Source organism: Sminthopsis crassicaudata, chromosome 1 (genome assembly GCF_048593235.1).
Source record: "Sminthopsis crassicaudata isolate SCR6 chromosome 1, ASM4859323v1, whole genome shotgun sequence".
NCBI lineage: Eukaryota > Metazoa > Chordata > Mammalia > Dasyuromorphia > Dasyuridae > Sminthopsis > Sminthopsis crassicaudata.
The window spans coordinates 570,928,145-570,942,192 of NC_133617.1; the positions used below are offsets into that span (position 1 = coordinate 570,928,145).

A 14,048-nucleotide genomic window follows, 5' to 3' on the forward strand; every position below is an offset into this window, starting at 1 on the left:
ATAATAATCTAAATAATTTTCTAAATTTCTAAATAATTAGCATGTTGTTCCCCCCATTAGAATATAATTTTCATGAGGGTAAGAACTATCTTTTGTTACCCATTTTTGTTTGTTTTTTGTATTCCCAAGAATTAGAAGAATATCTAGCATATGATGAGCACCTAAGAGATACTTATTGAATTAAAAATGTGTCAATTTGAATAATAATTATGAGGAATTCAGAGACATGAGAAGATATAGTACTATTTATTTGATGAAGTTTGAAGAAAACAGAATGAAGTAAAATATATATATATATATATATATATATATATATATATATATATATATATATATATATATATATATATATATATATATATATATATATATATATATATATATATGAGGACTACCATAAAATGAGCAATAGCAAGGGAGTATGATTACAATGAAGTCTTTGTGCTAGAGAATCAATGGTAAATATACTTTACTCTTCTTAAAAGAAGAATGGGAAGAAGAGTTATAGAAAGCAGTATACAGCTTTGCATATGGCTTTTCCATCAATGTACTTTATATTTTTCATAAACTATTCTTTAGGATGTTTTCTATAACAATATTACTATTTTGGAACTCCAGGCTCCCTTCTGTGATTTCAAGTCCTTAAGTGCTAAAAAGTGAGCCTTTTAAAATTCTCATCCAGTTCTTTTTAACTGATTTTGGATATATTTATATTTACTTATCTGTGAACCTTTTGTCTTCTATACGAATAGGTGCTGAATCTTTTGTGTTTATATACAAAAGCATTCATACTTTCTCCTAAGTGGAAAAAACAAAACAAAACAAAACAAAAAAACAATAGTAATTATTCTGATACTTACTCTTCTCATATGTATACAGCCAAAAGAATGTCCATTTCCAAAGGGCAGGAAATGTCAAAATTTAGGATTTGAATCCTAATGTCCTAACTTAGTTCCTGGCATAGCAATGTATCAATGGCTTATTATTTGAGAGATGAACTTTTCTCAAGTTTTTTTTTTTATTTTTATATTTTATTTTTTGTTACAAGAAACTGTTGGGAGAGAAAGAAGACAGACTTAACAGGGAATAACTACAATATACAAGAAAGACAACAATAAAAACAAGCAGAACTTAAAAAATAAATCACATATATTTTTGTTTTTGTTTTTATTAAAGAATCAGGATACCTTAAGCTGATATATTTTAAATTAAATATATAAAAGATACTTTGTAAAACTTAAAATATTATGCAAATGATAATTATTATTACTATCATTATTACAACTACATACTAACTCTAATAATATTGCCTAATTCTTCAATGAAATTTTAATTATTGAGTCATCTGAGAACAAAACTTTTGAAGTAAAAAAATCAGCTCTACTTTAAAAACAATCTTCATGATTCATTTCAAATAGTATTGGCCTATGACATAAAACTCAATATCAGTACTCTTGCTAAACTAGTTGTATGCAGAAAGGCTACTAATGTTAGGCCATAGTTCTCTTTTATTGTCCTGACTCAGTTTCCCTAATTATCCTGACCCAGTCCTACCTCAGTTTCCCTAAATGTTTCTGCCTCAGTTTATAATTGTTCTGCTCAATCCTGCAAAACCACCCTCCCTCTTAATCATAATATTTGATAAGGATAAAATATCTTATGTTTTAGAACATCAGAATGCTTCTCCTCATCCCAAACTATCAGAATATCAGATACCATCTTATCAAGATGCCTCTCCCCATGTCCAGGATGCCTCCACCTATTATGTCATACCATCTCCAGGATGGCTTACCCATCCTGTCAGAGTCCTGTTCCCACTCTCAGCACCCTGACTCTGCCTCTGCCTCAGTCTACCCTCTGAGTCTGAGCCATGTGTATATATGTCATTGAGAACTCACATTCTTTTCTGGATACTTGGAGATGATAGTCTTATTCAGCTCTGGGACCAAACGATGGATCCATTTGGTTCCAGTAAATTTCTCCCTTTCAAATAAATTATTAAATACTTTCTAATCTCTATCTCAGTTTCTCTGGCATTACACTACCTCTGAGCAGTTTCTTCTTATATATCTTTTGTTTATGAAAACAAACTGGATCCTATATAAATTTGTATAAAGAATTAAATATATCACTGTACACAATTGTTTGCTCATATTCAAATGAAGAGTAAAAGTCAGATCGAAGACAGAGTTTGAAAATAAGAAATTTCCCTCTTTTGTCTTTAATGATTCTTCTCTCTCTCTTTTTTTTTTTTTTTTTTTTTTTCCATTTGTTCTCTTTCTTGGTAACCCTTTGCTATCTTTTCTATCTCAAGTAACTGTACAGCTGTATCTAAGCACTTCTTCTAAAAGGAAGAAGCAATGGAAAGAAAAATGGAAGAAGCAGTTTGTAATTCACATTTAACTAGCTAAGGAACCATGAGGAGAAATGGGTCAGAATGAGTAGAAATAGAATCCTCATGGGGACCAAAATATGTTATATTCTACATCTTAAAATCATCTCAAATTACATTTAAGAAAAAAGAAAACTTAGACAAATCTAAGTCAAGTAACTTTTATTAACAGGAATAGCTGTCTGTCAATGACTTGCTTCCATTTATATGGAAGACTATGAGCAAAAAGATAGTTTCAATTATATAGGTTTGGGAGAATATAGAACAAAAAGCAGAATAGGAGAGATGATATCATAGAATTGGGGTAATATGATTGGTTACAAATCTGGGGCACAAGGAACATTAAGATTGCTTGGAAATTGGTAATGGGAGCTAGTTATTACCCTTTCCTCACTTCTCTCATGATATTAACAAATGATCATTGTTTGAGTGTGGGTGTAAAATAGTAGTCCAGACTTTTGAACAGCCAACAAGGTATCCTTGAAGGATAGCTTAACAGAGTAAATATATCAGGCCTAACACTCGTGCTTTCACCCATATCCCCCAGTGTCATTTTAATTCCTTGAGGCAGGAAGAGCTGGATATTTAAATTTACAAGACATTATCTTAAATCTTATATCTGATATAAATTATTGTTTGTTTGGGCACTTAAGTGTTTAGCAAAACAGTAAATTAATAAAACTTTTTAAAAAAATGTAATAGCCACTATTTATATTTACTGATTAGATAACTAATACTTCAGTATGCATACTTGTCAATATATTAGCTCACTTTTACGACTTTAATATTTAAGTTTTTTCACAAATTATGTATGTTTCAATAGGAGGAATGGAAAATGTATGCTTTAAATGAAACCAATGATAATCAGTTTTACTTACAAATGGGAAGTAAAGTCAAACTAAATGATGTGTAGTATTTCTGATAAACCCCAAATTAGATAATGTGAAAGATATAGATTTAATTAATTTCTGTTTCTATATGATAATACAATTTCAGATTTACAATAGGTACATAAAATTATAATTATATGAATATTAAGATGTTTTTATATACTATATACTTTTAACTTTTTTTCTCCTTTTCCCCTCCCCTGTCTTTCTTCTTTTTTTTTTCCTTTTGCCTCTATTTTTTTTTTTTTACAGCATCAGATGAAGAACCAACTTCAACAGGTAAACGACCTTGATGTCATTTTATTCTTTTTCATAGTATCCATATTTAGTAACATAGAATATCTGAATGATTTTCCTGAAAGGTGAATACAACTGGTATCAATGATAAGAATTTGCTTGTTTTTCTTATTAAAAATAAATTTTATTAATATATATTTTTATTTTTTCATCATCTAAATTTAGTCCTTTTATCCTTTCCCTCATTCCTCCCAGGAGCCATTTTGTCTAACGGTATTTTTAAAGAAAAAAATTGAGAGAGGGGAAAATGAACAAAATCAATAAATATATTGGAAAAAATTCTGAAAATATATATAATTTTCCAAATCAATAGACTTATCACTTTTCAAAGGACTGAATGTAGAAGGGTGGCTTTTGAGATATTCTTATTTAGTGACATACTTGTTCTTTGAAATTTTTCTAACTTCATTGTCAATTTTTGTGATAATTGTTCTTTCCATTTATATTCTTGTAATCATTATGTATATTATTTTCGTGTTTTTTTATTTTATTCTAGATCAATTTATATTTTTCCATGCTTATTTTAATTCCTCATAATTGTTTAGAGTTTAGAGTTTAGTTTAGTAATATTTTATTTTGTTCATATACCATTTATTTGTTCTCCAACTGATGGATATCTACTGTTTATAAATTTTTGATGCTCTTTCCACCCCCAAATAATAATAATATAAATACTCATGTATTTATTTTTCTTTTCAATTATTGCCATGGGGAATTTGCCTAGAAATGAAATCTCTAAAGCAAAAATCATGTATATTTTAGTAATTTTATTTGACAATTCCAAATTATTTTCTTAACTACTTATTTTGATTCATAGCTTTCCCACAACTACCCCTCCAACTTGACTATTCTCATTATTTGTCATCCTTGTCAACTTGCTAGTTGTATGTGTGAAGTAAAGTCTTAGGATTCTTTTAATTTGCACCTCTCATTATCAATTTCAGGTTTTTATGGTTATTAATAATTTATAATTCTTCTAGAACTATTTTCCCCCAAATCCTTTGATATCTTTTCTATTGGGAGTTTTCCATTTTCAAATAGGAAGGGAGAAAAATTAAAATGGAAGGATGAAATAGATAAGCATGGAATTGACAGATCTGCTTTATATAGGAAGGGAAGGATATTATAAGAAAGCAAAGGCTGAACAGAATAGGAAAAAACAGGGAAGCATTTAAGTTTTCAAAATAGTGATAAATGAGAATGTGTAAAAGTAAAATAACAGAAATATAATGCTTTACAAAGGAACACTTATATCAATGAATCTTTTATTGAACCAGACAGGATACTTTTAAAATTTCATGAATAACTTTTTTTTAAAACATACAATGAGTTATGTAAACTCTTGACACTTCATAGGTAGCCAAAGATTCAATGGCTTTTTAAAATAGCATGATGAATCTCTTCCTGGTTAAGCCAACAACAATTGATAGCATAGACTCAGATCTAATTTAGGTACTATCAAGAATATCAATGCAATAGAAAGTATGATTTCAGAAATGGGTCTCATTCTGAAAGGAAAGTACAGACTGTGTATTACCTAGACTTGAATGTGAGAGAGACCTGTATGGATAAGGTTATTTAGGGGATATGCACACCGCTTTAGTAGGATTAGGAGGTAGCATTGTACAATGCTGTAAGAGTGCAATGCCAGAGAAACAGAGGGAAGATAGAGATTAGAGAGTTTTTAATAATTTATTTGAAAGGGAGAGATTTACTGGGACCAAATAGATCCATGGTTTGGTCCCAGGGCTGAATGAGACTATCATCTCCAAGAATCCAGCCAACAATGTGAGTTCTCAATGACATATATATATATATATATATATATATATATATATATATATATATATATATATAAAATCACACATATATGTGGCCCAGATACAGGGGTAGACCTAGGCAGGAACGGAGTCAGAACACTGTGGGAATATGGGACTAAAAATCTAGTTCTGACAGGGTGAGGGGAGGAATAGAGGACATCTGATAAATTGGGATTACAGAATGGGGAGAGGCACCTAACATTCTGATGATTGCTAAGATAGAAGGTATTCCTCCTTATCTGGATCATCATGATTAGGAGGAAGGGCTAGTGTTACAGAACTATTATGAACTGAGGCAGAACAATTCAGGGAAACCGAGGCAGGACAATTAGGGAAACTGAGTCAGGGCAATAAAAGAAAACTGTGGCACAACATTCCACACTTGCTCTCTTCTGAATATTCAAATCATTGAATTACCTTCCTCTGGCTACCTGGAGATCTTAGCACCATAATTTTGACCAACCCTATGTAAAGCAAATAAACCAAAATAAAACTAGGAAAATGCAAGGACAAGTCTTTCCCTGATAACTCCAGAGTTAATCAGCAGTACAAAGGCTCCCTGTTACCAGCATGTCAGGTCCTCTACAGTTCTGGAGCATCTCAGCCAGAGAATCCAGTTTGACATGGACAGTTCACTATAAGTTAGTCTGTGGTCATTTTGTGCATTTAACCCAGCCTCTGCTTATATAGGGAGTAGCAGTGCTCAAGACAGTCCTGCTACCTGTCCTAAGAGGGGCACCCCCAGTCTGTCAGGTACTCCAAAAGGAGGAAAAATGGGGCCTGGAGTAGCTACATCTGTTCCCTCTCAATAAAACAGGAGCTGTTACTAGAATCCAGATTTCTGAGCAGATTATGCACAGTTAGACCAAGGCAAGCAACCCAAATATATTAGAGGCATGATACCAAACTGCAAGGTCCCTTGAGAATGCTGACAGCTACCAAAGCTTCAGATGGGCCAATCCATGTTCCAGAAGCAGTTCAATAATCTGTAATTTGAACAAAATCTAGAACAACAACAAAAAACAAAACAAACCAGAAATATAACAACTAAAGATCAGAACAGTCTGAAATAGAAAGACTTGGTTCACCAGACTTATGCAAAATGTGAAGAGCCATCAGCTTCCTCTTCGAATAAATGAGTTTGCTTAACAGGACAGGCAAATAAATGTCAATTATAGTCCCAAATAAATAGCAATTAGATCTCACTATGCTAATTGTCCTTTCATTATTTAGATACCTTTAAAAACCTGAATATCTACAGACACAAATATTCAGTAACAGATAGATGACCAGGGTAAATACTCATTTGCTTAAGTATTTAGGATATAATGATTACACACAATCAGATTGAAAATAGCAATAATTGAATTGCATTAACAGTTCTTTTTGACCATTGTCTCTGATCAATCATAGGAAGAAAAAATACACGGAATAACTATAACATAGCATAATCAGTTAAAACCCAACCTTCAACACACACAGGATAAAATAGCTTTAATTCATTTTTACTCCAGTTAATTGTCCCACTGACTGTCAGAGTGTGGAGCTTTAAAACTCACAAATAGGATTAACTATAAGCACAAGAAATTTTACTTCCAATAACAAATCCCATTAACCAAAGTTTCAGATAAATCCTAAACAGATATTTACCATAACTTATGTTGATAAAAGTAAGAAATTTGTCTCAGTAAGTTCACAAGTTATTTTTTATATCTAAGTAGATGTTTCATAAGTGAATATTATGCATCCTAAAATTTCTAATCAAATGTTTTCTTCAGCCTGAGTTTCAAAGCAATTAGCATAAACTCTTTTGTCCTCCAGAGGCCTTATCTGCCCAACCCAGTCTAGGCCAGGCTTGAATCTGAATCAGGTAAGATTTTATTGCTCTTTCCCTTGAAATCCTATTAGCTGTCTTTGAAAACTGCTTTAAGGGAAAAAAACTTTCCTGCCAGTTTTAAAATACTTACAAATTAGTGCAACAAGTTAAAAGTTTAAAATCACAAGCAAATGTTATACTAAATACAATTGCAACATTGAAATAACCAATTCTTAATCATTGTTTTTAACCATTCGCAGAGCTCTTTAACCAACAAGACAGACAGACAAGTCACACAGAACACAGAACACAGATCACACAGACATAGACTGGGCAGTTACAACATTAAACAAAACATTTAACACATATAACTAGTGTCCAAAAAAAATGCTCACAGTCAGATCAGACCAGATGTGTCTTAGAAGACACCCAAACCAGAGGTATCATCCAGCTTTCTGGAATTATACCCTACTCAGAATTTGATGCCCGTTGATATTTTATTATTTTGAAAATCCAGATGCTAGCACAGACAGACAGAACAGGTAAACAGATCAGATTATGTCCTAAGACATGCAGGCTTACTCTCCCATGGCTGAAATGGAGTGTCCACTGTCAGGCTTCAGGCATGATTGTTACTGAAAACTGCTGTCTTTCCCAGAGACTCTGGAAAAAAAAATCCAGAGGGCCAGCCTCTCCAGGCCAAGAACCCATATCTCCAGCTGCCCCGAAGCACAAGGTGGATACCTGAAGGCCTCTAATCTCTATTCCCATTCTCAGTTTCTACTGTTTCAGTGGGAAGCCTCTAAAATGTATTTCCAGAGAAACTGAGGCAAGGTGAGAGTTTAATATTTTATTTTAAAGAGAGAGATTTCCTGGCACCAAATGGATTCATGGTTTGGTCCCAGGGCTGAATGAGACTATCATCTCCAAGAATCCAGCCAACAATGTGAGTTCTCAGTGAAAAATATATATATACATATATGTATATCTCAGATACAGGGGTAGATCGAGGCAGGAGTGGAATAAGAACACTGAGAGTAGGAGCCCGAAACTAACAATCCAGTTCTTACAGGGTAGGGGGAGTCATGGGGGATCTGATAAATTGGGATTACAGAATAGGGAGAGGCACCAAATATTCCAATGATGTCTAAGATAGAAGGTCCTTCTCCTTATCTGGATCATCATGATTAGGAGAGAGGGGTGGTGTTGCAGAACTATTAGCAACAGAGGCAGAACAATTTAGGGAAACCAGGGCAGGACAATTAGGGAAACTGAGTCAGGACACTAAAAGAGAACTGTGACACAACAAGAGGACATAAGCTCAGCTCCCATGTCTGATGTTTCCTACCTACATATCCATGAACAAGTTATAGAACCTCTTTACGTCTTATTTTCCTCATCTGAAAAAAAAAAATAAGCTCAAACTACAAAGCCACTGAGGACACTTTCTTGTTCTACATTTATAATCCTATGATTCAGACAGAAAGTCCACATCAAACAAATAAATACATTACTGAACTGGTCCAAGTAGGGACCTTTAGAGAAGTCTAACATTAAGTAGTGGAAAATTAGTCATAAAGTCTGGATTCCTGGGAAAGTATACTAATCTCTACAAACTTGAGGAGAGTGAAGTCATTACTTTCTAAGGAACTAAAAATGGATCTTAACTGGTAGATGAGTTATAATAAGTTTATGAAAGCAAGGAAAAATGTAATTACAAAAACCTGCATCCCAAAGGAAGAGCGAGACCTTCCAGCTAGTCAAATCTAATGCTCAGCTGTTTTTCTATTGACTATCATTTCCCTACTGCCTAAGGACAGGTATTCTGTAAGTCTAGACATTTAGGTAGGAGTGAACTGACCTTAGCTTTAAAATTTAGAATTTACCAGGGCAAGGTGCCAAATAATTGTCCTCAATATGATTATAGTACAGTTTTGAATTGACTAAAAACTATATAAGATTACATAAAAGCTGAATTGCAAGGATTTATATATATATATATATATATATAAAGGATCAAAGCCTAACAGCTAAAAAGGTGCATTATAAGTCATCTTTTCTGATTGTTTCTTTTAAAGGATGAGGAAATTGAAGTCAGAGAGGTTAAACAGCTTGCTCAAAGTCATGCAACTAGAGAATAGCAGACCAGAGATTTACACTCATGTGGTCTAATACCAAGTTTACCACTCTTCCAAATGACAGCATTACCTCACAAGTCTTTTAATATATGAAATTAAAGTTGATGATCTAAAAATCAACATTTATTTTTCTGATATACTTAAAAAATGTCTTTCATCATGCATGCCAGATGCCTCCTTTCTTTGCATTCTCCCAAACTTATTTTGGACTAAGAAACCTATTGTGCATTTAAATAGTTACTATTTCTTTTTGTTGTGGCAATAGAGGGAATAATTAAGAATACTGGTTGAAACTTGCAAGGAGACAAATGAAAATCTAACAGGTATTAGGCAAATACTTTCTAACAATTAAAGTTGTTCAAGAGTAGAGAGGATTACTTCAGAAGATGCTTCCTCACAAATGATCTTCCTACCATAATTGGTTGAATACCTATGAGGTATGATACAAGAATTCTTCTTGATGAGCTTTTCTTTATAATGCAGGGATTCCTGTTTCTTTGAGACCTTAGACCTCTTATTCTTTTGAGCTTCTTATGTACTTGCTCAGTATGACTTACAATTGTTGCTGTTCTAGACTTGATCTCTGCTTTTCTTACATCTTTATGATTTGAAGACTACTCTTTTCATTCAAAATAGAGGTTATACATATTTAACAAGTATGATCAACCTGCCATCTGGGGGAGGAGGTGGGGGGAAGAAGGGGAAAAGTTGGAACAAAAGTTTTGCAACTGTCAATGCTGAAAAATTACCTATGCATATATCTTGTAAATAAAAAGCTATTAAAAAAAATAGAGGTTATATAATGAGCACTCATCAAACTCAATAATCTAAGACAATAGAAAAAGGTTTCCTCCTCTTCCTTTTGAATAAAGGGTTTTCCTGGTAATCCTTCTCTCTTCCAATAAGTTTTATCATATGCTCTGCTTGTAAAGAAGGAAATGTAGATTTTTTTCTCCCCTCTTCTACTCCTTCTCCTCTTACTCTTTTCTCTCTCCTCCCCACACCTCTTTATTTCATAGTCATGATACCAATTACTTTCTATTTTCTCAGGCCCAGACATTTTCTATACAATTTTCTATATTGATGCCATTTCCTCAATGCAAGTTGAGAATAACATTATCTTTTAAGCCCTTGTTTCTTCTCTTTTTTCTCAACTCTCACCCTGTTTAATTTTATCTCTCATTAACTTTTTGAAGTTCCCCCCTTATCTGTCCCTTCTAAGATGGAAGGCACAGATATAACCTTTCTAGGAAGGAGGTGAGGAGGAGAGGATGGAAATGTGTTACAGATTGCAAAATTTATTATTTTCTTTTTGTTGATATTGTGCCAAGTCATAGAGATACAAACAGAAAAAAAGCAGCCTTACGCTCAAGGAGCTCATTTTAAGGGAATAATCACAATGATGGTTCCATAAGTAAAATATTTACTAGAAAGCTTAGTAATATTCAAGCTAATAAACTTCTTAATAATGTCTCACATAAACATTAATTGCTTTTAATACTTAGTATTTACCTTTAAAAATAAATTACCATATTAATTATTTTGCTTTATTTTATTCAGCAGAATACATATTATTTCTAAATGTTGATTTTAATTTTGAAATGATGTAAATATATTAGATTTTTAATGTGTTTCTAATTAATTTTGCTCGAAGATATAAGCAGATGTTGATGTTTTAGATTTTGCCACAGATCTTTGAGAATAATGGGGTGAAAGTATTCTTAAAGAAATTTTTAGTTCAACAATTATATTTATGGATTTTATTAACATCAGAGTGTTTTATAATTTGCAGAGAGCAGATGTTCTTTCTCTATAAAGATTACTATGAGGAAGCAAATATTTCCTCTTTTAATTGGGGGAAATATTTCACTAAAAGTCTTTAATGCAAAGGATTAGTTGAGTTGGACCTATCTTATTCAGTTTCAGTCATTCAACTCTTTGTGACCCCATTTGGAGTTTTCTTGGCATTTTGAGTTTCCTTATCCTTATCTGGATAAAGAATGTAGCTGATAAGTGTTTAAGGCAGGATTTGAACTCTTGAAGATGAGTTTTCCTGATTGGAAGCCCATTGTTCAATCCATTATGCCACCTAGAGGTCCTCAGCTAAACCTCAATCCCCTAGGGCTATCTTTTAGCTTAAAAGATAATCTGTGTGACCAGAGGCAAGTCTTTTAACATACTGCTTCAGTTTTTTTTAATTAAAAAATGAGCTTAATAATAGCTCCTACTTGCTAAAGTTGTTGTAACAATAAAAGATGATGCATTATAAATGATACCAGTTATTTTAAAAATTGGACTTGAAAAGAAGGTTAAAATCGTGTTAGTTTTTGTTTTCTGCTTTCAGACTCAAAATGATTTCAAAAACAATTTATTAATTATTTATAACATTAAAGGAAATATTTGAGTTCCTAATTCTTTTCCTCCTCATAATTTCACTTTCTTTCATAATGCAAACAATATATCAATTACACAAATAAAATCATGCAAAACATATTTCCATGTTAACAAAAAAAATACATTTTCTTGTATTTTTTTTCATTCTTTTGACTTTGTTTTATTGTTTCTTCATGTTTCATAAGAGTCATTACATTCTACTTTCTCAATTCCAATTTTTCAGTAATTATTTTCTTCAGTTGCTTTTTGAACTATATTTCCATTTATCCAATTTGGTTTTTAAGGACTTATATTCTTCATTAAATTTTTGTTCCTCTTTAAACATTTGACCAATTCTAGGTTTTAGGATGTTATTTTCTTCAGTATTTTTGTGCAGATTTTACCAAACTGTTAATTCTCTTTTCATAATTTTCTTACATCACTCTCATTTCTTTTCCAATTGTTTTCTTTAACCACCCTCATCTCTTTATCTTTTTGGGAATAATTATTAGACTTCTTTTCAATTTGCATTCTTCTTTGCTTCTTTGTTTGTAGCTATTTTCACATTGTTTTCTTTTGAATTTGTTGTCTTGATTTTTCTTGCTACCATAGTAGTTTTTAAGTTTCATCTTTGCTTGATTGCTCATTTTTCTAGCCTATCTCTTGACTTTGAACTTTATGTTCTTCAAAAGAACTTTACGTTTTTCTTGCTCATGGGTGGGAAGGCCCCTTCAAGTTTGTTTTTATTCCTTGTACTACTCTTTTCAGAGCTACTTCTGGGATTTCATAAGCTTTTTGGTCTTTCCAAGGTGTTGGGGAGAGATATGGTCATTGCTTTCCTGGTCTGTGATGTAGTTCATATCCAGGAAGAGCCACTTATCCCTTGAAGCTTTTTTGTTTGACAATTCCTTTCTGTTCTAGGATTGTGACCAGTGTTCCTGTTCCCTTAGCTATGAAGACTAGTGCTCTTCTCTTTAAAATGTTTTAAGCATTCATTTTACTACATGAATTTTGGAATGAATGATCTTGGATCAACATTAGATGAAATTTATCTGTATCATTTTTGATAATACTTGACAATACTTAAAAATATATAGTACATTGTATTGTACTGTATAATATACTGTACTAATGTGCTAACTGGCATACTTAACTTCAGTGATTATTTGTGTTTGAATAATTGCTTTGTAACTACTTTCAATCAATAAACATTTATTAAGCACCTACCATATATTAGGTATTATGCTAAGCACTGAAGACAGAAAAGGAGGCAAAAGACAGAACCTGCTTTCAAGAGCTTACAATCTAATATGGGAGATTACATGTAAGCAACCATATATAAAGCAAATTATCTAAAGGAAAAATAGGAAATATTTTATTGAGGGAATTACAGGATTGAAAGGAGTGAGAAAAACTTCCCCAAAAATTCCCCAGAGGATTTTCATTGGGAACTTAAAGTCATGGAGGTGAGTAGTTAAACCAGAGGAGAGAATAGCTAGAGAGAGAGCCAAGAGATGAGAGATATAGTGTCTTCTTCAGGGAACAACAAAAAAGTTAATGTCATTGGATTGAAGAGTACAAGCCAAGGGATGAGTAAGGTCTAAGAAGACTGGAAAAGTGAGAGGGGGGTATATTAAGAAAGGTTTTGAATGTTACAGCATTTTGTATTTGATTTTAGAGGGACTGGGAAACCAGTGGAGTTTACTGAGTAGGAGGGTGATATGATTGAAATTGGACTTCAGGAAATTCACTTTAATGGCTGAGTTATGGATTGGAGTAGAGAGAGACTTGAGATAGGTAATCACATCAGCAGGCTCCTGCCAGGTGTGAGATGATGAGAGCCTGAACTAGAGTGGTGACTGTTAGAGGAGAAGAAGTTGTATTGGAGAAATGTTGATAAGGTGAAGGCAATAGACTTTGACAAATGCTTGTATATGGGAGATGGTAAGGAATCCAATATTACTTCTAAACTGAAAGCTTAAGAGATAGGAGAATGGGGTTATCCTCCATAATAGGGAAGATAGAAGGAAGTTATAGAGGAAGGAATTCCATTTTGGGCATATTGAGCTTAAGATGTTTACTGGACATTTACTTCAAGATATCTGAAAAGTTTCTGGTTTGTTTTATCATTATTTATTTTATCTGTTTTTTAGCCTTTTATCTAGAACAATTATGAACACATGCCTTTTTGCAATAACATTTTATTTCATTAAATATTTCTCAGTTACATGTAATTTTTTAAACATTTATTTAAAAACATTTTGAAGTCAGATTTTCTCTTTCCCTCATCTTCCTTCCTTTTTAGAATGAAAGCAAGATTTT

The 14,048-nt window shown here is 32.5% G+C and overlaps 1 protein-coding gene across 2 annotated transcripts in view; it reads left to right on the top strand.

Moving 5' to 3' along the window:
* EDIL3 (EGF like repeats and discoidin domains 3) overlaps positions 1-14,048 on the top strand; it is a 685,096-nt gene that overhangs the window by 185,475 nt on the left and 485,573 nt on the right. The window contains exon 3 of one of the 2 annotated variants that reach the window (XM_074282145.1): positions 3,535-3,561. The exons of the other annotated variant lie outside the window; for it this stretch is intronic. Coding sequence (XP_074138246.1) covers positions 3,535-3,561 — 27 coding nt within the window. The remainder of the gene's footprint in view (positions 1-3,534; positions 3,562-14,048) is intronic. 2 annotated transcript variants of the gene reach the window in all.